We start from the raw sequence: 26,107 nt of genomic DNA, 5'->3' as shown, positions 1-26,107 counted from the left end.
AGCACCAGGGCGGGCTGGCTCGGTGGTTAAAGCATTGCCCTTGGAACTCCCGGGTTGTGAGCTCAGCCCTTGAGGGGGTGGGGCGGGTTACACCTTGGCAGGGCGTGCGGGACCCCGGGACTGCGGGAGGGCCCGTGCAGCTCCAGGAGGTACGCGAGCCCGCCTCTCCCGGGACAAAGCTGCGGGATGGACTTTCAGCTCTTGTTTTCCACCCGCTCCTTTGCCCCCTCGGAGGATGCAGATTGAATCCTTCCTTCTTGTGGGCACTTGCTATTGTGAAACCGCCTCTCACCCCAGCCCCAAGGCCCCCACTGGAGCAGGTGCATCACCCGAAGGCACACGAGACACCCGGAGAGGAACTTAGATCCCCCCCCCAATAACAGCCAGGAGAACCCCCTAAGCGCTCCTCCGCGGTCCGGTGACATGCCCCAAGACCTCCGAGGGCGGCGACAGACTGAGGTCTAACTCTCCGGGTCGTAGCCGCAGCGTTTGGAGAACAAACAGGAATGAGCCAAACCTTTTAAATCTTCAAAGCGCCAGGCCGGGTCTGCGAGCAATTAAAGTCCTGGGACATTAATATCTTTTGACCCTGCGGAAAGGGGCAATCAAATTCCAATCACGCCTAAGAAAACCATCTGGACAAACGTGAGCAAACGATTTTTCAGCCCTCCATCTATATTCTTCACATGACGCTGTCAACGGAGCAAGCAGCGACCTGGAGCACTAAACAAATGAACCCGGGCTGGGCTTTGCCTGCGAGACAGACTAGGTGGGACCTACCCAGCGCTTACCACCGCAGAGCTGCGCTAGCCTACCGCCCCCGACACCACACCAGCAGAGCCGAGACAAGGGGCGTCAGACACGCTGGAGAGCTACGACCACGGGTCCACGGAGGAGGGGCAGATTTACAAGCCCCACCCCCCACCCCCGGGAGCTGCAGATGTCTCGAGTCTATGGGTGAGGCGGGGTACCCCTTTGGGGGGGAGGGGAGACTGGCCATCTTTTGGTGGGGGTGTTTGATCGATCAGGCTGCTCCCCCTGGAAGTCCATGAGGTTTGTTTTCCCACGTTGACTTCCGTGGGAGCGGAGGAGCCCGAGCCACCCGGACACAGAGGGAGGCAAGACACGCTGTGGAATCAATTGCCTGGGGAGGTGGTGGACTCCCCATCACCGGAGACACCTGGGAGCAGGCTAGACAGACACCTCGCAGGGATGGGCTGGATGTGATGACCTCTGGAGGTCCCTTCCAGTCCTAATGTTCTAGGAGCCGGGGGCGAGCAGAGAGCCGCGGGCTGAGGGGAGACGGGGAGGGAGCCGCACACTCAGGCAGGAGGAAAGAGAAGAAAAACAGAGGCCCGGGAGAGGCGGGGGAAGAGAAGAGGGAGCAGGGGAGAGAGCTGCCCAGCCGCGCACACACACACCAGCCTGGGCAGAGTCACCCCGGGGGCTTTTCTCTCCGCGCTCCCAAGACTTCTAGGGAGGGCTCCAGAGCCGCGCTCCAGGCCCGTGCAACGAGACGCGCGGAGGGGAACACACGCTCCTCCCCTGCCCCCGCCACCCAGTGACGGGTGAGAGAAGGGCACAAGGGAGGACAAAGGCCGCTGGTGCAAGCTCCGCGGGCTCCTGGCAGAGAGCTACCGAGACGGGGGGTGGGGTGGGGGGGGATGAATGAGTTCCCAACGCCAAGACACACACACACACACGCCCCGCCAGCCGGGCCAGTCCCACTCACTTCGTAGCAAGCAGCATGTTCTTCCTGGAGTGGAGGTCGCTGGGGTCCGTGTGCTGTCTGTTTAGGTACTCCGACACGGCTTTGGCTGGGAACTCCGTTTCGCAGATGTAGCCAAAATCCCGAGCTAAGTGGACGGCCTCACCTGCCCAGAGAGAGCCTTTGGTCAGCAAGGTGGGTTGGTGGGAGGCTACGTGGAGAACACAGTCAAACACTCAAGGCTGGTAGCGCTGCTCCCGACTGGGTCAGCCAAAGGTCCCTTTAGCCCTGTGTCCTGTCTTCTCACAGCGGAACAATGCCAGGTGTCCCGGGGGAAGGAGCAGAGCAGGTAATCAAATTAGCCACCCGCTCCTGGCAAACAGAGGCTGGGAGCACCATCCCTGCCCACCCTGGTCAATTACCAACTCGTGGGTAAGGGAGGTTTTCAAGCACGTGAAAGCCCCAAGGAATGGCCTGTTAGGGAAAAGGAGCCAGGGTTTGCGTGTGCAGAGGGGGTTTGTGTTTTAATATACTAGAAAAAAAGTGTCCTAAAAGCTCTACCAGGCAGCATCCTATCCCATTTGTCTCTGTGTTTAAAAGGGTGTGATTATTTTGTACACACACACACACACACACACACACTCTCTCCCTCTCTCTTATGGTCAGATCTGGAAACCAAAGCAGCCAAGGATATTGTAACCCTTTGAAAGATCTAATCACATTGGGTAGATTCCGATGCATTCTACCAACACCCTACCAAAACGACCCCAATGAAGGGGCACCTTTCCTATGAAAATAAGAATGATTCTAACTATAATTCTAATTCCCATTCCCTCTGCCAGCCTGGTTTCAGTTCCTGCCCTCCAGAGGTGCACGTCATCCAACTCCTACTGATGTGCTTCCTGCCACTAGAAGAAGACAAAGTAGCTGAAGAAAGGGGAAAAAAACCATACTCTGGGGGGCCTCAATCAGATTATGGCTCAAACTCTCTATAAAGCACTGAACTCTTTAAAGCACCGCCGGGAGGACCACGAGGAAGATTTCCAACGCACCAAACAGCTCTGGCTAATAATTCTCCTGCTACCATATTTTTGAAGATCAGGGCTTACTTTAAAACGATGTTTAAAAATAAAACAAAGAACACCTTCTCAATATTCACCAAAACGATTAATCGCACTGCTTGCCAAACACTAGAATTTCACCAGGCGTTTGATCCCCTGCTTCCCGGTCCCCCACCCCAAATTATGTGCAGAGACAACATCCACACTGTTTTTTTAACCCCTGCCAGAGATGAGTAAATCATTTATGCAACAGGCCAAAATAAATTAACAAGAAAAAATCCATTGTCAGAAGATCAGTTTAGAGCAGGGCAACTTCCTGTTTGAGAAGGGTATGTTGTTGCTTTGTAAGTCAATCAGAGGACTCTGTACTGCGAGAGACACTTTGTGTAGCTCCATATATGAAACGATGCAAAGTGTCCGTCATATTGTATAACTGTTTAGGGTTGTGCACATACATTTGTGCTATAGGTCAACTTTTAGGATCTTCTGATTTGCCAGTAATGTGAATGCATAGATTTAAACATACACACACACACAGCATACACGCAGAATTTGTGTGCGCTTCAGATATGTGTATAAACAGAGAAAGAGAGAGATTCAGACTGTGAGTGTGGTTTCTCAGGCTGTACAGGTTTGCACAAAGTGTTAACTGTGCATTCATAGTTAGATAAGCATTTTCATGCAATGTACTACCAACTATGACTTTTTAGATATACATCGTCAAAATAGAAACAATACTTGGAACTAAAGCGTTTATATCCATCATAGAACAATAGTCTTGGTTTTGATGTCACCTGAGTGTGTAACTATATATTGCATTTATAATTAAGAAGAATGTAAAAGTTAATATGAACTGCACATCTCTGTGCACAGGAATATGAGACAGGACAGGGCATTATTGTACATATAACTCAAATATTCCCTTTTTCCTTTTGTTCTTTTCTTTCCACTCCCCTCCCCCTGCTTCTTAAAGACAGGGCTCGTTTGTTCCTTTGTTAAGCTTAAACTCTAATCACCCTTAGGTAAACTGTCCTGGTAACTGTTACTTTGCCACAACTTCTTTCCTTTGCTGAAGTTCAGAAATTAAGTTCTCTCCTATTTTCCTTCAATGGCCGTGTTGTAACGTGCGTATTTCGTAATTAAGGCTGGGTGGGATGAATTAGCCGAAGTCCTAGACCCAGCAGAGACTTGCCTGTTAGTCAAAGGGACCAAGCAACGAGCCTGTAAGCCCAGAACTCAAGGGAACTGGAGTTTGGGTAACTGCAGCGAAACTTCGGTTCTGCAGATGTCACTGACGAGGCGCAGCTGAATTCTCGACACCCCCCACCCCCCGAGTCAATCCGACTTTAAGCAGTGACTTCAGCGTGACGTAATCGGGCTCCTAAATATCTCCCATTATCATGCGCGTTAATGGCTCTCCAGGCCGCCTCTGCCAGGCGGGCTACCCACGCCCTGACACTGCACAATGCCAGGCTCCCCACCCCGAAGAGAGTCCGGAGCCCCCATGGGGCGGCCCACCGCTTACCTTCCACCAGGGAGGTGAGTAGAGTGACATTGGCGGCCTTGCGCCTGCCGGCTGGTAAATTCAACCCGATTTTTTCTAGCCTCTCTCTCAAGGATCTCCCCCCGTTTTTCGATTTGGCTCTGGAACGGCAAAGAAATTAACATTCTGATTAACCTCGGAAGGCCCCTGAAAACAAACGTCGGAGCAGCGCAATCTAAAGAGCACTGGAGCTTGAAGGGGGGTTAACCTGAGGGTACCGCACCGTGAGCTCGCTCTGCTAGTTTGCAGAGGGGTGTTTTTTTTTTTGTTTTTTTTTTTGCCGCACGCAACCGGCTACAGCGCCCCCCCCGCCCTTAGCTCACAGAAAACCAGCTGAAGAGAACGAAATAGGCACTGCCCAGGCTGCTGCTGCCGAAGAAACCGAAGCAGTATAAGCCCGGAGTGTTTCGGGATGGAAAGGCGTAGCTGGGTGGAAGGACAAATGGGATGAACAGCCCAGGGGAAGCGACCGAAAGCCTGGGCGATACATAGGAATTGAATAAGACCACCTAACGGAGAAATTCTGTACAGCTGGTGTGTATTGGTTTGAGGTGATGTTATTGAGGAAATGCTGAACTGTCTGGTGGAACAACTACATTATGCATGGGGCATGACTGAGAAGCGCACCTAATGGCAGGGGTGTGTAATTCTTCATAGGGGTATTAAAGCCTGTAACATGCCCGGGAGATGCAGCGCTCTTGCTGGGTCAAGGTAGGCTTTTGCACTGTTTCCTCAGCAATCCTGGCTCCACCGAAGTCCATGTGAGGCTTCCTCAGAGCACCAGGATTTCACCCCAGAGCTTTGATCGTGCACACTTTTTGTAAAGTGAATATCAGGAGTCGGAAAGTCAAAATCCTCCAGAGGAAGCCTCCTTTCCTAGGCGCTGGTCTCTCGATATTTTATGTCTAGGTAGGTAGAAATCAATGGCACGCTCTGAAATAGACCCATTGAACCAAAAGTTTCTCCACCGTCCAGACTCAAGATGAAAAAAGGCAGGGGCGTCCACTGGCTGGGGTTTCTCCAGATATCACTGAAGCTCAGTAAAGGTGCGTGTTTAGTCTTCCTAATTATATTGTCTGTTCGAAATGGCTCTTGCAGATCCCCTTTTGTGCTCCACTTTCTTTTACAATACATAGGCAGGTTAGTATCTCTAAGTAAAAAGTCTGGCTGCTGCTGCTGCTTCTTTCTTAACCCCAGTAAGTCCATATCGGACACCCTGGGAGGAGATGGGCAGACAAAGCACCGCCAAGAACTGGGAGTTGATGTGCAAAAGAGGATCAGCAGCCTCAATCTATATCAACATGAGCAAAATACAGCTAGCTAGTTCGCTGGGGCGGGGGGTGTTGGGATTAAAAATTGGAGAAATTACACGTACAGTGGAGAATTTATGTATGTGTGCGCGACATCAGCAGTCACTAGAAAGTGTTGGGGTAAAGCCTACAATTAAGTATCACAATGGTTGGATATTTATCACTGAAAATCGTTCAAGGGCTTCCCAGTGGAAACACACACACACACACACACACACATCCACCCAAAAGAGGAAATAGAGAATTACTCTTCCATCTGCTCATAGGCAATGGACTATTGATGACTTCGCACTGGAAAATAAATAAATAAATGAATGAATAAATTAGTCCAGCCCTTGAGGAATGGCAGGCTGTTATGGAAAAATTAACACACCAATCATATAACCAGCAAATTAGGGGGCAAAGAGATACTTAGATAGTTGGTTACCTTTTGGCCAACACTCCAATTATATTCACCTTTTTAAAAAATCCAGCACACGTCTATTTTTTGAAAGTATTAGCATTTGATGGACATGTTCACTCGCTTAAGTTGTACACAGCGATGTCACCCAATTCAATAAATTCACTTGTTGTTATATAACGTGATGCCTATGATAGGGTAACACTCTTTTCAAAAGAAATATGACTGCATTCTTATATAAAAGAAACCCCAAGAATATAAACAAACCAACAAGCTAGCTGCAGCAATGAATTTTTTTTGCTCATATTTACTTGGCAAAGTTTTGTAAACTTCTTATAACTTCCTAAACCAGTACATAAATAGTATATTTGTTTGTTTTTAATCTCTGCTTCTTTTACAGCAGCTGAGCTTTTTCTAACCTATTCTCCTATATTCCTAGAGAGGGCATTTCATGTATAGAAGCATAGGTGTTGGGTAGAGGAACGTGTGATAAGAAAGAGTAGGGAAAAGAAATACGGGGTATGTAAGAAAGACAGGGTCCCCCTGGTGGTTTTTACTCTTAGGATAAGATACCTTAGCACAGTCATGTACATTGACAAATTTTATGGAGTAACTTTGTGCATTCATTTCCATGCTGCTGTTCAATTTTTGCCTGGCTGCACACACCACTGAACCAGTAACACAGCATCTATGCAAATGCCATTACTACAGTACAGACTTTAGACAAAGTGTTTAGTCTTTGTGTGTGCGCCTGCACAGAAATACACACCCTCGCTACAAGACCTTACCTCCTAAGCACCCCTCCTAGGAGAGATGCATTCAGACACTCCGGAGGAGAAAGGCGTCTCTGAACTTCTCCCACCGTGACTTTATACTTGGAAGTGGAGCTGAGCAGCGACAAGCGGCCAGGTACCGAACAAAACACCTCTCCGGTGTTGACCGACATCCCCCCCAGGAAGCCATCTTTGTTCATCATCAGAGAAGTGACCGATTTTGGCGGAACCGGAACTGGGGAGAGAAAGAAGGGATGAGTGGAGGGGTATCGCAGGGTGAGACGGAACAGTGCAAACGGGCTTGCCTGGCCTGCCTAGCACAGCTGGGGAAAAGGACATACACAGGCTCCAAGTTTCTTGACAGCTGTTCTACCCAGAAGAGCCACCGTTTCCTTAAGTCTACAGACAATTGCGCTGGGTGGATGAATAGGGGGGCTTTGGAGTGCAGCCGCTGTGAATTGGTTTGACAAGTAAAAAACGATGGATATTATACATGTACTTGCAACGTATTCCTTCCCAGCTTATCTATTTGTAAGTCCTGTGAGCCAGGAGCTGCGTCTTCTTGTAAAAGCCACACCGCCTGCCACGTTGCTGTGACCAGAACACGAACACTCCTCTCCGCTATCATCTTAGAGCACTAGGACTGGAAGGGACCTCGAGAGGTCATCAGTCCAGCCCTGCCCTCATGGCAGGACCCAGCACCCTCTCTAGACCATCCCCGAGAGATGTCCCTCTAACCTGCTCTTAAAAATCTCCAGCGATGGAGATTCCACAACCTCCCTTGGCAATTCAGTCCAGTGTTTGACCACCCTGAGGGTTGGGAACTTTTTCCTAATGTCCATCCTAAACCTCCCTTGCTGGTGTCACCGGCGAGACCAGCTAGAAACCAGCCTAATGAAGTCAGAGGACGTGCCAGTTCAAGCGAGGCTCAGGACTACGGTGTATCACAAGGGGCGGGGGGACTACTTTCATTATTGGCTTGGGCTTTTATTAAGCCAGGTGTGTGCCACTAAATTAGGACATTTTTTCCCTCCTCTTCTCCAAAAGCGCCTTAGAAAATAAGCCGGTATCACACCGTTCAGCACATAACACCGCAAACAGAACAAGGGGCCATAGTCAGGTTCTAAGCACATCTGGTCTGAGCACCACAACAACATGCAAACGGGATTATTTTTGAAGATCCCCCCACCACACACACACACAAGTACCGGCCAAAGTAATTAATGCCTCTGAGAAAGGACTCCGCTCATTTTCAGAGGAACAAGCACACCCGGACCGCCGAGCAGGCGCAATTAAGGGCTAACGCTCCTGTGTTGCTGAACTAAAGCTGAAAGCGATTCCCTCCTGACGTGCAGTTTTTGTTGACGAAGCAGCGTGGGCGGGTGCTCAGACGGGTGGGTGGCTGTTATGATTTACAGCAGGTGCTCTAATCAATCCACCAATCGCTTTAATTGATAGACAGCGGCGCTGCGTTCTCCCAGTTGTTTCATTTCGGCGAGTAATTGATAACAAACCATACTTAAGGTATGTTTTATGCAGGAGCTAATAAGAGCTGACAGCTGCTGCCGCTGCCTTTTTTTTTCCCCTCCCCCGGAGTCACTGCAGCCTCGTTCCCCTATAGAAAGTGTATTCCTAAATTCTAGACTCGCTGGTGGTTTTCTAGGGGGCATATTTTACAGAGAAGACTAATTGATTACACACCCCCTGAACAGCAGATTCTCCTTGGCGGTATCGCAGTGCCAGTCAATCAATTGCAAAGCCCATTTTGCCAGTAATAGGTTCTCCTACGCAACTACGCCAGCTATTTAGGTACCTGGACTACACGTCGGTTCAATCATAAAACCCTATTTATTTGCAGCCTGTCTGGAGAGTCACACCCGTTGGAGCTGGGAGGATCAGTGAAGTCGTTTGGGGCTGGTGAAGAAAAAGATCGGAGAGGCGAATGCGTTAACACGTGCTGGCAACTGCCAATTTTATAACCTCGGTGTATGGAACAGACATGACAGTGGTTATTACAGAGTTCCTACCGCCAGACCAGACTCCCACAATAAAAGCTCTACAAGAGTGAAAACCCAAAACGCATGTAGACTTCATAGGCACACATTGCTTCCCAGGGAGTGTATATTGTCTCTTGTGTAAACAGATTAAGTTGAGTGGTTTTACCGAGGGGAGAATTAGCCACGGAAGTGGATTTTCATTTCTCTATTATTTCTGGTAGGACAATGTGTACCGTTTATAAGGGACCTCTTCCAGCTTCTTCACTCTAATACCTTGAAATTGACACCAGAGTGTTATCAAAGAGGACAGAGGCTATTAATAGGAATGTTGTCATGGATCAGTCAGATCCTTTGGTTTCAGACAGGTTTATTTCAGGTAGATTCCACCTCTTCCTCTTTGCGCTAGGTTTTCAGTCACATGTTTCGAAGAATCACTCAGCAGCACCCGACAAGACAAACTAGACTGCTTTTTAAAAAGGAAAGGAACGTACCCCCCGCTGTGACATAACCAATTTCTTTAAAGGGCCTCTAATAGCTGAGGTCATTTCACGTTGCAATTTTCCCCATGCCAACAAACCAACATAAAGGTTTTCAAACACCTTTCCGACACCTCTATCTAGTGACTAGTTTATCAGGTCGCTGTCCAGTGAGCTGAGAAATTAAACAAGAGATAACAGTACTAAGAACATTTGATCTTAGTTTAAACTCACACCAGAGAGCTGTACCCCTGATATTTTAAATACATTTCACCGCATTTGCTTTACCCCGTTTGGAGCACCGCTTCCATGAGTTAACCTTTCAAATATGGATTTAACATGTTCAATGTGTTTGTCGTGCAGATTTCAGCAAGTTAGCACTCTCGCCTGCTGTGCTTTGCAAACTTCACCAATTGTTCTTTGGAATAACTCTACAAAAGGGACTAGGTATAACTCAAGACCACTCTGAGCATTATGATTCTTAACACATTCAGGGGGCTTTACAAGTCTGTACAAGCCCATCTATTTCAAGCCCAGAGCTTCAGAGATATGCATTCTAATCTAAACTGCATCTTTTGTAAATTACCTACCACTTTAAAAAGGGAGTTTGCTGTGGAATGAATTATTGATCTCTATCGTTACAAATACATTAGAACTGTTACTGGAGCAAACAAATTGAAATTTTTTAGAGGATGAACACGTGTTTAAAATACAGCCGAATACATTTAGTTAAACAAATATACACTGTATTCCATGGCTTATTTTTTCTGTTTCCCAAAACTTCTTTTATGTATAATTGACCATAGCAGAACACCCACCCACCCACACACTCACTTTGGCCTACTTCTTCCGTGTGTTATTTTGCCTTACATATATTGACCTTGTCAATTTCACAGAGTAGTTCTCCGAGATTCTTTTGGATATGTTTCCTTCCCAACCTCCTTAAAACTTCCCCGCATCCCCGTCTTTAGGTTAAAAAAAAAAGTCATTCCCCTGCCTTTTTGTCATTTTCCCTTCCATTTCTCTTCAGCTTATCAATAAACCGAGAGAGCCACAGTAGCCGCTTGATTTGTTAGTAATTATGAGCATACTGTTCCTGCAAACGGAATCACTAGATGAGTGAGAACGCTCTAAAACGACAGCAGGAAATGGTAAGGAAATGGAGCATGGCAAAACGCAGCGTGAAGCTTTCAGTTCTTTACATGTTTACAATTTTCTGTGCATACATTAAGGCTTGGACTTTTTCTCATTTCTCTGTTGGGTCGCTCTACACAACTGCGTGGCCAAGGCGAAGTAGTATTTTTCTCTCATACACACTCACACAACCCACAAGAATTAAAGTAATAATCAGGATTTAAAGTAGTTAGCCTTACTCCAGAGCCTTCACTGCCCTCCAAAACAAAGCCACAGTGTAAAGAAATTGCTCGTTAACCCTCTGCACAGGGCAAAAACTAATAGTATAAGATCAAACTTTCCTCTACAGAGCTCTGTTAAGTATTAACTGGGTTTGAAATTAGCTCCCATTAGATAGAAAGGTTTATATCCATCACCACAGTGTCTGGTTTGGTTTGGCTTTGTAGGTAAACCTAGAGATCTGAGCAAATATAACACTCCACCCACTGAGACACGATCCTTATTTTAAAAATCGATTTATCTACCGCGTACTCAAGAGCTGTTTTCAAGAGCCTTATTCTACCACCTCTCCTCGCATTTGAAGCTGGGCGCTAACTTTAAAGCAAGATCTGTTACTCTGACATTGTTTTACATTTAACCTCATAAGAAAAGATCCTTCCTTGTTGTTCTCAGCAAAGAAGCAATACATAGTGAAATAAACGTAGCCAACTTTTGTAAGTTACATTTCAACCGATCCACAACTCTGTCCCTTGAAAAGCTGTTACCAGAGATCGTGGTTTTGGTTCAAACCTTTGTTAAGGGCCAATTCAGGAAGCAGAAGGGGATAAAAATCATCTCGTGCCGTATTGAGAGAGTGACTTTTAAAAAAAAGCGTGTGTGGACAATTTACAGAAGTCGTTTAAAGTAAATCCATCCGGACACTTTGAAAGTCACTGATAATGCTCCAAAGTCCCCAAAACCCCTGACCTTTGGACTCGGGTCACGCAAGATTTTGGAAAAGGACAACCTATTTTGTCATAGATCACCCCAAACAAATCACAGAGGCGCGCCTGGCAAGGAGGCCCGATCCTGCCTTCTTTACACCCTGAAAACCGGCCGTCCATTTCAGCAGGAGCCTGGGACACAAACCCGAAAGCTCTGGAGCTGATAACGCCTTAAGGCTGAGCTAACTCTAGCAGTAACACTCTTGATAAGCAGGGTGTTCATAATCATTTTTTTCCAGGCGTCCTCCCGTCCCTTTCCACCGCAACGGCACTCAGAGTTCAGAATGATTTTTTAATGTCTCGTTGGAGTTTTTAGCCCGGTAATGTACCGCATCCTGCTCGTTATTACGTTATTGATTGCTCATTGACCAGACCTCTTCAAATCGTATTAGCCACTCTCCGCCAGTTTAGACTGGGAGGGGTTAAAAAAGTCCCTCTCCTTTTTTTCCCCCCAGCACCACTCCCACCATCACCACACGAGTGTGCAGGGCTGGCAGCTGAATGCTATCTCTAATGGGGCAGCCAAGAGCCGAGGGGCCGTAGTCCCTGCCTATTGCATTGATAGCTCAAAGGGGGCTAATACAGAAAATTAGCCTTAAACGAGCTCTGGAGATCTCCAAATGAAAGAGCCATTTATCACGCTGGCTACCTCCACTCCTCTCGTTTGCTCTCTCTACTGGGAACAACTCATTTCCTCTTAACTAAATTACTGCAGAAATGTCAAGTCAGCCCAGACAGCAAACATAACGAGCGTGCGAGTGCGTGTGTATCTCATCTAGCACGCGGGATCAACACGGATGAGCACCTGAGCAGCTCAAGCTGAGGGCGGTGTTGTTTTAACGAGGGGGGGTCACGTTGTAGGCAAGCTTTTCGGAGCTGCAGGCAGGTAGATTAGGTCTCTCCGGCTTCCCACCGAGCATTTCCTCCGCTTAGATCCGAGAGGATGGATGAGGCGGTGGTGGTAATGCTTTAAATCTATCGCCTCTCTTTGACAGTGCGTTTTTAGCAGAACGTTTTCAGCAGTAAACCGAACGCTTGTGAAACGTACAAATCTCTCAGCCTTCTCTGATCTAGATTCCGTTTAGCATTAAGGGTACCCTACTGGTAATAGCCAGGAAGAAAATCTGTCAATCACCCCACCTATCTATCCCCACCCACCGTCGGTCGGTCTGTCCGTCTGTCTAGCTATCTGTCTCTACTCACTGTCTGATTGTCTAACTAACTAACTTGCACCCAGCGAGAAGGATCTGCGGGTCTCTCTTAGCTTGTTCTCTTTGCCAAGTACATCTCCAGGGCTAGAAAGAGTTCAAACCCCCGCAAATCCCGCACCGAGCCCCTTTCTATTTTGCACCTTCTATCGGTCGGATCCAATATTCCCAGCCACCGACCTGAGCCCAGGTACCTCTTCCACTCCATCAGTGTCCAACGGAAAACGAAACTCACAAAATTACACGAAAAAGTGCAATAAAGCACAGCATTGACTCTAAACGGGGGGGGGGGGGGGCGTCTGTGCTTCTTAACCATCTCCCAGAGACGGTTGCTATCTGTACTCATATGGTTTCTTAAAGTGCTACAATTCTAAGTGTCTTCTGCTCTAGCTGGTGTGTTAATCTGTGGGGATGGGTGCGCACGCACACACACACACACGATCAGCATCTTCTGAGCTCTCCATCCATACGCTGACCAGAGCTGTAAGTATGGTTAGCCATGCTCAACTGCTCGATGCTGACTACCTTTACAGCCACAATCCCTGTGGATCGACAACAATTTTTCCCTGCATCCTTTTCTTTCGGGAAAACAAAAACCAGAGCGTTTGCAGGAAGGGGTCGCATGCAGTAGAGGAGAGGGTCCTGCACATAATCACACGCCGGCTGTGAGCCTGAGACAAGGCAAACACGAAGGCAGGTAGATCCACGTGAAAAAGGCTCTGGGTCGCAAATCAACCACCAATTAACCAAGAAGACCCAAGAGAAAAGAGAGAGAGACCACACATTCGCTAACCCCTACGTTACACACCTTACACCCATAGGCACGCCTGCCGCACAGTGCCAGAAAGGCGCAGAGCCATTCCTTTTTCTTACTGGGAGATAATTCTCTTTTCCCCACCGAATCCTAAATTACGGGCTCACAAGAGCTTCCCGCCCCATAGTGATGCTTGCTCGACCTGACACAGTTACATTCTTAAAGCAAGCGATTGAAACACCTCGCCCTGCCTGGAATTCTTATTCCGTCCGCACCCTGAAGTTCCTTCCCTCAATGCTACAGCCTCACCCCTGTTAAAGTTGGGGCAGGTTTCATGCGCATTGCTTGGAGAATAAATCGCTGAAGATAAATGCTGTGGATCGTAAACATAAGGGCCGGTATTTCTAAGCGTCAGCTCTAGTATTTAAAAGTGATTCTAGAAATAGAAATTCCTTAGATAATTAAAGAAAGCTCTCCCAAAACGGGTGGCGGGTGAGCCGTTTAATGTCGATCACCATAACACATCCTAATCACCATGCATCTTCAAGTGACTGTCAGAGAAATGCAGAAAAAAATTAAGCAGCTGCAACACGCCCAAAATGAGTTATTGTAATTACATTTAATTAGTTTAATTAGTTAATTATTTTGCTTACAGCTGTACAAGAGACTGCAAACATTTGTTAATATCACATTCTCTTTACCAGTATGGGGTAATTCTGCAGTTACACTAAATCATGTATGCATACGCAGAATGATTTTTAAAAGGAGCATGTTGGAGGGGGAGGTTATATTTCCATGCCCATGTGTTTCTTCTTCCCCCCCCCCCCCCACATTTGGCACGATTGGAAAAGGCATGAAAACCACAAACGGAATCAAACAGTTCTTAAGAGTCACACGGTGCAGCTCAAGAACTCTTGGAGGAGAAAAAGTATAGCTGTGAAACCCATTTTATATGCGGTGCCATTTTCCCGCCAGTAACAATTGGTATTGGTGGCGAACTGTGTCTACCTATTTTAGATCAGTGGACAACAATTGAAACAAATAATCAAGATAAGATGTAATTATCTAACGCCTAAACAAGAATATACTCATTACTTTTAGTTCTTCTTTCCTGTTATTTTATCCATCTGTCCCACATCTATCTATTTTCCAGGTCTACTCGTTGCCTCAAAGAACAATCATATCAGGAAGACAATGCTGTACAGTACAAGTTTGTCAAGCTTGCTGGAATAATCCATACCTTTTTTAATGACAGACTGGTCCAATAGGTTCATGCCGCTGTTATTGGCATCTTCAACTGACTGTGAATAGAAAAACATCACTATTCAAATTGACTGGATATTAAAGAATGGCGTACATAAATCATGTCACCCAAACTCGAGTTTCTGTTATTTCCATTTATATTAATTCACCAGGGGAAGAAAGGTTTATTAGTATTATTGTTATTATCTCCCCAGACCAGCGTGGAAATGAAATTCTTCCAAACTATACGGTCTTCTAATAAAAAAAAGGGGTGTGAGGCATATGGGTGGAATAGTGGTTTTGTTATCTTATAAAACATGGATATTACATACCCCATTTTGCATTCAATAATACGGTATATTTCTTTCTTTGAAAATGTGGCAATTTGGTAACTAGCCAAGATGCAGTATAGAAATGAACACGATGAAGGACAACTTAAGGGGGGGGTCATTTTTTTTTTACCCTGCTGCATATTAAAATGCAACGGCCGCTTACTTTGTATGTGGGAAGGTTTACAGAATAGGCTTTTAATTAAAGTTTTGAGCAATTCAGAGTGGCGTGCGGCATCCCCAGCGCATAGGAAACAAACCGAAAGCGATGAACAGCTTGCAAGGGTTGGTTACAAAGTTGTGTGTGTGAGAGAGAGATGGGGGGTGGGAATTACACAGAGACAAAATGTGAAGGCTGTTAAATCCATGGCCTAGAAAAGTCACTGGATCACTGTCTGCTACCTGTCTACTTTCACCCGGTTAGGAGCACACCTGTTATTAGGGCATTAACTTCCTTAGCAGGAAAACAAAGATGGTTACCCTGTGCCGGGCGAATGCTAGGTGTTAGTTCACAATGTAACTAGCCTGTTATAGAATCCCTGCTAGGTGGGCAACAAGAACCATCGCGGAGAAAAGAAGTGCCTAAGGAACTCTTTGAATGGCTTTCCCTAAGCGGTCCACTTGTGTGGTCATTTCTCACCTGCAGATAGGCAGGCAAATCATAGACTCATAGCATCCTAGGGCTGGAAGAGACCTCAGGAGGTCATCGAGTTCAGCCTCCTGCCCAAAGCAGGATCATCCCAGCCAGGACTTTGTCAAGCGGGGACTTACAGCCATGGCTTTGTTTTGATTTCGTTTTCTTTTCCGGAGACCCAACCATCATCTTTAAATGACTGAATTTGCCTCGGATTCTGACTTTAGCTTTCCACCCCAGCTGAACCAAGTGCTTCTCGCAACGTCTTTCTACTCTCGAGGGAGTCCCATCTCTGGTGGGCGCAGAGGTAGAAGAAAATTTTATTTCCAAGAGCACGTCCAAAGTGTGACGGACAATAAACAATATTTCCTTGAATTCCTCTCCCTCTTGACCCCAGCCTCCCGATAGCCGCCTCCCCCTTTCCTTTTGTCTTTTTGGACTCCTTCTTAATCAGTAGGCCACATACCTCAAGGGCATAACAGAAAATAAGAGGGGAAATATGAAACACAATTATAAGGTCTGTTCTCCTTCGACAGCTTCTGTGCTGTCTTCAGAGAAACACAGGGAGATGAACAAACTGCTATAGAAAGGGAGGCGAATATTAAACGCCATCTTTCTTTCTTTTTTCTTTCTTTCTTTCTTTTCCTCCACCCCTTACCTCGAGAACGCCCACCCGTGTACCTGGACACGTACATGCGCGGGTACACATTCCACTCGCTTCACCAGCAACGTGGGTTAGTTGTTGCAGTTAATGAGAAGACTCTTGTCTGATTTTCTATCTAATTACGCCCCCCCGCTGGGTTTTTGTACAGGATATTCGCGCAGCATGCCGGCAGTTAATAGTCACAGAGAGGATCGTAAAGATTTAATTAGGACTGCATGCGGAAACGCGGCAAAAACAAGTCAGACTTTTAATTACTAGACTTCTTTAGTTAAAAGTGAGACCAGGGGTTATTTTATAAGGCACTCCGGTGTTTTGGTGAGACTTAACTTTCAGCCTTCCGAGGTGGCACACTCAGGCGGGGGAGGGGAGGACGGGAGGTTGTCAAAGGGGAGCTTCTGCAATAAGTTTAGCAAATCTGGATTTATATTTTTGCAAATAAATTTGGCAGCGTTTGAAACCTCACTCAGTAGCAGGAGCATATCTCGCGTGGGATAAAACCCGCAGAGTTTGTCCGTTATTTTGCAATCTGTGTGTGTATGTGTTAGAGAGAGAGAAAGGGCGGGGGGGTTGCATTTCCGCCCTTGGCTTTCGCTCTCATAATCACTGAGTAAATGTACAGATCTCCTTAGCCAGCAAGGAAGAAGGAGGAAGTTTCAATGGGAAATTTATAAATATTTCTTTTCTATTTAGGGATGCACATTTGTTTGCATTGCGCAAATTTTTTTTGTCTGCGCATATTTCTCAGTTGTAAATTGCAGCTTGAAAAGCTCATTGCTGGCAAGGGACAGCACTGTGTTCAGAAGGACAAAGGGCCTTGGAAGTGGATTGGTATAATATCCTCCGATTTCTCTCTCAGCCAACCACATGCATGCTTGTGAAATCTAATGAATCAGATGGTGTGAGGAGAAAAAAAACTTTACTCAAAAAGTAAAACTTTCTGAGGAAAAACCCCTCAATATTATGCCTCGAGAAACATTTTTTTCATACGGCATAGAACGTAAGTGCATTTATTGGCTAAACAGGATTATTTATTTGTATCTGTCCTAGGAAAGGTCCATTTTAAGAATCCCATATTAAGAAAACTTCCAACTTCACCTGGTTCCCAGGCACAAATGAAAAACAATAGAAAATTCCTGCCAATAAATACAATCCAGCCACCAATTCTGAAACTATTCATTAGTAACGGGCTGATGAGTGCTTTCAGCTCCAGCTCTTATCCCTTGGACTGTTTTTTTCCAGCTTGACACCCAACCTTTACAAATAAGTACCTGCCTCAGTCTCTCCGCGCACTGTCCTCAATATATACATCATGGACACAACTCCACATAGGTTGCTGCACCAAAAACTACCCGCCTTCCCCAGCTCTTGTAGCCATTCGGATGGGTAATTCTGCTACAACTGGGCTAGACTAATTCCTCCGCAATGTCAGCTATAGATACACGATTTGGTTTAGAAAACGACCTTGCGCCTTATTTTTAAAGCAGAACCTTGTGCCTTGCGACTGAGCAGGGAATCTGAATAGAAGGATTCGTTTTGCTTTAAATACTTGAACACAACTGTATCCATGCTCTGCCTACCTACAACAGACTCGATAACCGAAAGGCAACGAGGAAACCAGGGGATTACGCAGCTTTCGTTTGGGGTGGGAAATGTCAAGGCACTTATATTTTGTATCTCTTTGGGTGCTAGTTATATAGAGAGACAGGGGCTCTGTCCTGAGTTCCATAAAGCCAGCTGATACAGGCCAGGGAGTCCGCTTTGGTCTGACCCAAGTTTTAGGTGAATCCCGTGTGCAAGTGAGTTGAGAGAGAGAGAGAGAGAGAGAGACTGAGAAATCCCAAGGAAAGCCCATTCCAGGGCAAATACAAGACGCCCGGCAAGTTCTTAAAGCTACAACCAAGTAAATCCTGTAGCTTATGTCCAAAACTATCACCTTCCACCGATGTTATATCCTGGGATCTTACACCTTTAAAGCCGAGCAATAATTTCTCTTTGCTTCTGGCTACTACGGAAGTTCTCCTGCCCAATGGCGTGGGAGCACAATTATTTCAATGAGTCACTATGCGGTCTAATTTCTGCACGTTGCTCTCTTACTGCTTTTAAAAAAAAATCTGGGAAAACACTTCTAAAGATTTGCAACGGCAACCAGAGCGCTTCGCACACCACCGAAAGCAATCCTCAGCCCGCGGGGAGATGTGGGCCGAAAACCATGCAGCCCTGTACCGTGGGAGCTGGATTATAGCAGGGTCTGCGCCGAGACATTTGGAGCGACGCAGTTATGGGGCTTTTGTTTTAAGGAACTAGCCCTTGATAAATTCGGCTTGGGGAACCGGGAGAGCTAGAAATATCAGACCTTTTAGGGACCAGGAAACGTCATTGGTTCCAAAAGGACGGAATAGAACAACACACACACACACACACACACACACACACACACACACACACACACACTTTAAACCCCCCTCCCACAAAATATATGTTCTGTCCGATCCTTTAATATACCCTGAATCCTAGACCTCAGGTTCATTTTATGTTTAATCCTCATTCCCACGGATCTCACTCAAATCTCCAAACTGCAAAAAGCTGGTTGGGAGCCTCATATGTCACATGACTTAATATCTGAAATAAAAGCGCCATAAACTTTATTCCTTTTCAGAAGCCCCAGAATACTGAGCAAAGTTTCTTTCCTTCTCTCTGCTTGTGTCCGTCTGCCTGTCTGTCTCTTCTAACTTTCATCTTTTTAATGCCCTGCCAGGTGAGTGCGTGGGAGGGAGGGAGGGATTATTTTAAGCGAAGTATCGGAGACTGTCAATAGGGAACAAGCCCGCGGAGGCCGGGGCGGGGATAGGTGACCTAACAAGTCTTTCCCTTGGCTAGTTGCTCTGATCTTTGCCGACTGAGCGTCTCCCAGCTGCTCAGATGTCTTCAGCGGGGCAGGCGCGGGCCCTCCTTACCTGCACGTCCTCCATGCCGGGGTGCCCGATGCCATGCAGGGAAAGGCTGTCTCCCATGCCGGAGTCCAGGCCATGGTGTGCCGAATGAAGGAGAACATCTGGCCGCCGCACCGAGTGGTAGTCCCGCCGGGGGTCCAGTCCCGAGAGCTGAGGCAAAGCGGCCCGAGGCTGTGGCAGCAGCGACCCGGCCTCTGATCCCACCTCTTGCCTCTGCCTCTGTCCCCAAGGGTGCTGCTGGGGCTGGTGCAGGGGGTTCAGGGAGTAAGGGTCATTGACATGGGAGTACGGGTCCTGGCTCTGGTGGTAAGGAAGAGGCTGGTAGGGGGGTGGGAAGTAAGGCGGCTGGAAATCCGAGGACGGGGTGTGAGACAACGGCGGGGCGCTGGAATAGGGTCCCTGGGAGACAGAGCCCAGCTGGGACAGTCTGGAGCTGTGGCTGGGGACTCCGTCATGCCGCTCCTACAGACAATGGGGGGGGGGGGAGGAAAGAACAAAAAGAGGAAATTAAAACCAACTCGCTCCCCGCCAGCTCACACCCGCCAGGCGGCTCCATCCACCCCTGAGGTCCCCCAGCGGGAAAGCCCCTGGTTTCCCTCCTGGCCGGGTTCGCTTCCAGGGCCGGGGAGGTGGGAGCCAAAATGCTAAAATCTTCTCCTTAAAGGCGCTCGGGGTGTGTGGACAGCTGCGGGGTGTGATCGTTCCCGGGCTCTGCAGCACCCTCCAAACCACAGGGTACAAACTTCTCCAACATCTTTTCACGCCCCCTCAGCACTCAACGCTTTTCCCCAAAGTCACCAACTCCTCCTGCCTTGGAAGGAGAAAAGCAGCGGGGTCCCGCCCAGGAGAGAGCGCAACTCACTTTCAAACGTGCCTTTGTGTCAAGTCAACCCTCTAAACATGGGGCCTTTTAAAAAAAGTTAAACATCTGTCCCGAGCAAATCCAGCCGCTGTGATTCCTGCAGCACCTTCCAATGTCCTGGAGCCCTTTCCAAGAGGGGTGGGACGGGGACATTCCAGTTCTAATTAAAAGTCGCGTGGCGTGTACGGGGGGACGTGAAAGCCTTCAGAGAAAGTGGGCGAGGGGGTTTTGCCCAACGCCATCCTAGCTGCGCCTGCCAGCCTGGAGTAAACAAGCAACTATCTGGTCCGCAGAGTGGTGTCCAAATCCCCACCAGCGATGGCAAAAAAAAAAAAAAAAAAAAAAAAAAAAAAAGTTTGCCCTCACCCCCCCCCCCGCCAACTCAAACTGAGAACACACAATGCAAAAAAGGAGAAGCAGCTGCGAGGCTCCTTCAATTATTGTGCTAAATTACCAAGCCAAAGGCGAGCGAGAGCGAGCGAGAGAGCGAGAGGCAGAGAGAGAGCATGCAAACTCACCATGGCGGAATAGGTGTGGACTAACATCTGGAAATAAAAAAAAGTCTTGTAACAGCTACAAATAAAAGAGTGGCGGTGATAACAACAGCACTAAGTGGAGGAAAAAATAATCAAGGAGCCCGGCAAAGGGACGGGTTGGACCCAGGAGAGCAGCGCGAGGTATTTCCAAGTCTAGCCATCAAAAATAATCATAAAAAAAAAACAACGAGCCAGCGCCCCCCCCGCCCCAAAACTGAGAGTGGAAACCGAGGCAGAGAGCGCTGAGTCCCCACCCCCTCTGGTTATTTATTTATTTGTTTATTTATCCCCCCCCCCGAGCTTCCAGGCGCAATCCGCTTCCACCCAAGGCTAGACTGAAACTGCTCAGCTGCCCCTTCCTCCCTGGCCTCCTCTACACCGCCTCGTAATAATTGATATTCATGACTATTAATATTACACGACGACTTTAAAGGGAGAATGCCGGGCCAAATGGAGCGTGGAGCTGGCAGCCCGCGCGAGAGCTCCCCTACCATTGTAAATGACGTTCATTCAGTGGAGAATTACTAGATGTAATCAGACGAGGGGGGCTGGGGGAGAGAGGGAGACGGGGCGGGGGGGGGGGGAGTTTAGCTAGGAAAAGACATAACTTCAATTAACTCAGGCAGAGGAGGAAGTGTAAACGAGCCACTGCTGGTTTGGAGCAAGGAAGTGCCATGGAGCCACGCTGGAGGCGAAGGAAAAAATCATCTTTCCTTCTTTTGCATTGGGTTATGCATTCAGCTAGGAGCCATTGATTGCCCTGGGTGCTTTGGGTCAGAGAAGCTCCATATTCCGTAAACAAATAGCGGGGGAGGGGTGATCCTTGGCCTCCTCTTACAAATAAATAGGCAGCCACTGCAATTTGTCTGTGTACAGCGCCAATTAAGCACTTCGGACCGTACAGCTCCCCTTTCTAGTCAAAGCAAAACAGCCCCACCGTGCAAGTGAACCAGCGGGAAGTTGGGTGCTCATCAAGCCCTCCGTGCTCATTTGTCCCCTAACTATGCCAAAAATGCGCCCGAGTTGCACCCAGATGTAAAATTTATGCAACGAATTTTAAAGGACACTACATGTACCGTTTCCCGGCGAAGCCAGGGGCGATATAAAACCCTTTTGATGTTTCAGGAACTCGTTCAACTGGCCTGCCTGCCATTTCTGTTAAAGTTCAACTTGCCTGCCTTCCCACAGAGACCCACACGGCTCCTTTCCCACTTTTGTTTGGAGAGCACATCAAATTAGGTGGTTGGGGAGTAGCCGGGTTAGAACAGATTACAAATCAGAGAGAGAGAAAGAGAGAGAGAGAGACTGAGTTTTTAAAAGCCCTGGAATGATCTATATCTATCTATCTATCTATCCATTCCTGCGGAAAGCAGCAGATTGGATTTTGTAAAACTCCAAACATTACAAATCACTTTCCATGCACCTCGAAGTTACAGCATATCATTTTCCCCAGACAAAACATAAACCCAATGCGCGCCACTGCTGAATTTCCTGCAGCCGAGCTCAGATAAAGGCGCACGTAGAAATAAAATTGCAACCAAGCAAAATAAGCTTAAAAGCGTCCTCTTTAAGGAAGAAAAATAAAGAGCCCAGCGACAGCTCCGCGTAGGGATCGCTGCATTGTGACCCTGCCTTTCCGATTAATGATTACTAGGAAAGGAAGGCGCATAAGGAAAAGCAGGAGCGGGCTGAGGAGCCGTCCCCGTGCTCCGACACGAAGTCTGCATACGCCGGATTTTGCGAGCGCTCGGCTGGTAATTAGCCTGACGGCAGCTTGGAGAGTCGAGGCATTCCTTCTATCGGGAAGACGGCTCCCTGCCGGGATCACAGGGCTGCTTAGGGCGCGCGCCCCGGATCGCCTTCCCTGCGGTTCTACTCTCAGGCGCGAGGCACTTGGAGAACCTTTGTGCTTGTTATCGCCATCTCTTACTTTTAGGAAATACTTCCGCAAGACTCGCCTCCGCTCCCCCCCCCCCACACACACTCTCCGGATTAAACATTAACTCCCAGAATTAAACCCTTAAGGGCTCTGACTTTTGCCCAACGAGCCCGTGGCACAGGATCCACTCCAGAGACCACAGGGAGCGGGGCTCCTTCTCCCTCCGTAGAGACTCTACGGTCAGCGCCCAACCAGCCGAGAGGCCCCGGCGCGTCCAGGGTAGAACCAGTTCTGTTATTGCACCAAACGCCAGCGCACAGAAACTGCAGGGTGACCCTGCTTAAAATCTTCGTAGCAAAAGTAAGCCCCCGCCAAAAAAAAGCGAGCGAGCGAGACAATACAGACGCCTGTTCTTTCCTCTCCTGTCCTGCGAAAATGCAGCCGCTGCTTAACGTCACAGAACCCCGTTTGCTGAACACATTTTTAAAGATCCAGGTCACCAAACGGTGCAAAATTAACACCCATTTTACATTTTTTTTTCTTTTTTTGCTTTCCAGCCTGAAAAATCAAATCAGTCTGAATAACCCATGCAACTTTTGCTGTGCTCTGACACTATGTACCTCTACCTCTGCCTAGATATGTGTGTCCAGTTTGCCTGCATACTGATCCATGGATACGTTTGAGGGGATTTATTAAAAAAGCTCACAGATGCATCTTGTAAGGGAGGCACACGAAGGAAAAAGAACAACCCCAGTTTGCTCTCAGACTGGCGCTGAAAATTAAAAAAAAAAAAAAATCCCAGAAATGTATCCAAGCATAGGATTACTAGCCGGTGTTTCCTTTCTTAAGCTTTTTTTCCTTGACATTAGTCCGCGTTTAATCGAATTATGCTTAATTTGAGATCTAAAAATCAAACTCTTGCGTTTAAATTGCCTTATTCCAACCCCCAAATCATTTCTCTCATCTTTTAAATCTCATCCAACAGCCTCCGAAAAGTTACGGGCTCGCCTTGCTGAATGGAAAAAAAATTGCAAATAAATAGGCAGACGGACATTTCTTCTGCGTTTGGTGCGTGCCTGTGTGTGTTAGCTATATAGCTATCTGCAGGAATCGCTCTGTTGTATATACGCACAAAAACATATAGCTGTATGTTTATATAGGCATATAGTCGCTCTCACACATGCAGATTCTATACTCACCTCGTAGATATCTTCATACTTGACATTTTCAACCAGTTTCCAGAGCATGATGGTGGGTTGTTCTCTAGGAGGTGAGTGCATTCATGTGAGGAGCAGATGTCTGGATTCTCAGTACTTCTCTGTCTGTAATGATCCATCTATAATTGGAAATGGGGGACAGACACCACATCCGACGTTCCTCTTCCATCGCAACTTATATCTGTTGTCTGAAACAATAGGCTGGGGAAGTAAACCTCAATCGGACAGTAAAATCATTATTGGTTATATAGACACACGCTGACAGCATATTACATATATATATATATATATATATATATATATATAGTCTCACAAATCTACATCTACACATACATAGTCACCTATGTACACACAAACACATGCATACAAATAACAATCTGCACAGATCACTTTGGGTGTATATATATTTATCTACACTTACAGGAACGCGGATATTAACATATTGTGAGACTCACCATCATACCTACGCACGTGTATAGTTGTGTGTATCACAATTTCTGCCTGGGAGTGTGTTTGTATGTACACACATACACACACTTACGATCTGTTAGGCTCTCGGCTGTGTGTGTTTATGCAGAGCAGACAGAAGAGTGGGTATTTGGATGTCCTTATTGATTTTAGAAACCAGACTGTTTTGTCTCTGTACCAAGCGAGTCTTTGCAATGAGATAACATGTTCCCCACCCCAGACTATGCTTTTCTGTACGTGGCCAGGAATCCCCTCTCGTCTGCAGGAAAACACAACAGCAGAGCTGGAGAGATGCGAAGCAGTGAAGCTAAATGAACAGCTTCGCATCCGCAATCTTTAGACTTAAACCTTGAGTAAGATAGTTTATGACTTGGGACGTTTTCTCGGCACAGCACAGAGCTCAGCAATATCCCGAGCAGCTCTGCAAGAGCGAGTAGCTACTTTCTACAGACGCTACCACCAGGGAGTTATATTTGGGCGTTTGCAGTTCTCCCTCGGTTTGGGGCGTTGGGACAAAGCTGTTCTTGATTTGGCCAGGCAAACCTTCGTTTGCATTGTCCATTTGTGGGATCTTCTGTTGCCAAGCCACGAGCCTGACTGAGGGCGAGGAGAGACCAGCTCTTGCCTGGAAAACGAGCAACGGCAGCGAACTAAGACGTAGGAAAAGGAGGGGTTTCTCTTTCCAGGCTCCTAGCCGGGGAACTGCGGGGCGCCTGTAATGTTCCTGTACATCTTGGTCATCTGTAGTGACCCCCAGGCGGCCTATAGACATCCTTTCCGACTCTCTAATCTCCTAAAAGCCGGGATTGGTTTTCTAAGCAGTCTCCAATCTTTCATCCCCGCAAATTAAGCTAAAGATGCTTCCCTCCCCATACACTCCATTTCCAAGCATAGGTCCCCAGTAGAAGTTCAGCCCCCAAAGGGGGAGCAGCTAGAGGATCCAGGAGATTTTTTTTGCGATAGTGGGAACTTACGAAAGCAGAGAAGAGGGATTCTCAGCAAAGGTTGCGTGGGGCTCTACGAGAGAAGAGTGTATAGCCCTGGTAGGTTTGCCTGCCACCTTCTCGCCGGGCAGACCGCCAAGCAGGATACTGAAAAGGGACAGGCGTGCTCTGCTTGCACGGAGGCATACACATGGTTACACCCCCACCCCCAGAAGGGCTCAGATAAAGGGGCACATCGCCCCCAATTTTGTTCACATCGATGGATCGCGTTCGAAAGACACAAAGGGGCTGATTCGGCAGAAACCCTCTGTGTGATGACATATTTGTGCTTTTTTATTTGCCATTGAGTAGTGCCGGAGATTAGGTAATGCCACGTATCCGAAAATAAAGTAATAGTAATGACAACCACAACCACAACCACAACCACAATAATAATAATAATAATAGAATCCATATCTCAACCAATGCTGCTCCACTAGCTAAATGCTCTAGAATGTGCATTCTGATTCACAGGTCACTTATTTAGTAGGTTTCAGAACTAGCCTTGTTACTCAGCCAAAGCCCTAGCCAAGTAGCCCTGCTAGGCAGCAAAGAGTCGGTGGCACCTTCCCGACCAATAATTTCACTATGTCAAACTCACTTCATCAGTCGCAGCTCCAGAACGCTTGTGCCATAATAAAATTGTTCGTCTTGCAAATGCCACCGGACTCCTCGGCATGTGTATTCCCACCCGCACTGACAAAATGCAGTAGATAACCGTATTGGAAACGATTTGATTGATCAAGGATCCGTTTTCCCTCTGGAGTCTCTTTCTGCTCGATTTCGTCATTTAAAATAGAAACAGTTCTGTTTCTTTACCGAAAATGTGCCATCAGTTTCACGTGACAGATGTCAGACGTACAATAATCATCAATGTAAATATGCAGCTTACCTTTTACAGTGTTTACCATTAGTGTGTTAATCATGTTAACCTAGATTTTAAATGAACGTAAGCATTTGCACGTCAAACTGCTCAGAATTCTTGAAACTGAACA

The 26,107-nt window shown here is 47.2% G+C and overlaps 1 protein-coding gene across 10 annotated transcripts in view; it reads right to left on the bottom strand.

Annotated features, from left to right (window-relative positions):
* The window catches only part of TFAP2B (transcription factor AP-2 beta), a 130,342-nt gene extending 105,189 nt beyond the window's left edge, over window positions 1-25,153 (bottom strand). For 6 of the 10 annotated variants that reach the window (XM_074991402.1, XM_074991404.1, XM_074991403.1 and 3 more), the window contains exons 1-7: window positions 25,104-25,138; window positions 23,644-23,876; window positions 19,171-19,629; window positions 14,588-14,648; window positions 6,811-7,030; window positions 4,295-4,413; window positions 1,733-1,874 (exon numbers count right to left, since the gene is read on the bottom strand). In XM_074991402.1, the coding sequence (XP_074847503.1) occupies window positions 1,733-1,874; window positions 4,295-4,413; window positions 6,811-7,030; window positions 14,588-14,648; window positions 19,171-19,629; window positions 23,644-23,724 (1,082 nt within the window). In that variant the 5' untranslated portion in view covers window positions 23,725-23,876; window positions 25,104-25,138. Of the gene's footprint in view, window positions 1-1,732; window positions 1,875-4,294; window positions 4,414-6,810; window positions 7,031-14,587; window positions 14,649-19,170; window positions 19,630-20,547; window positions 20,745-23,643; window positions 23,877-25,103 lie in introns of those variants that run through there. The other 4 variants (XM_074991406.1, XM_074991407.1, XM_074991408.1 and 1 more) reach the window with 3 other exon arrangements.
* Window positions 25,154-26,107: the final 954 nt, after the last annotated feature.

The sequence above is a fragment of the Carettochelys insculpta genome, chromosome 3, assembly GCF_033958435.1.
Source record: "Carettochelys insculpta isolate YL-2023 chromosome 3, ASM3395843v1, whole genome shotgun sequence".
NCBI lineage: Eukaryota > Metazoa > Chordata > Testudines > Carettochelyidae > Carettochelys > Carettochelys insculpta.
Note: the sequence above shows the minus strand (reverse complement) of the source record. Positions and strands in the feature narration are given on the sequence as shown.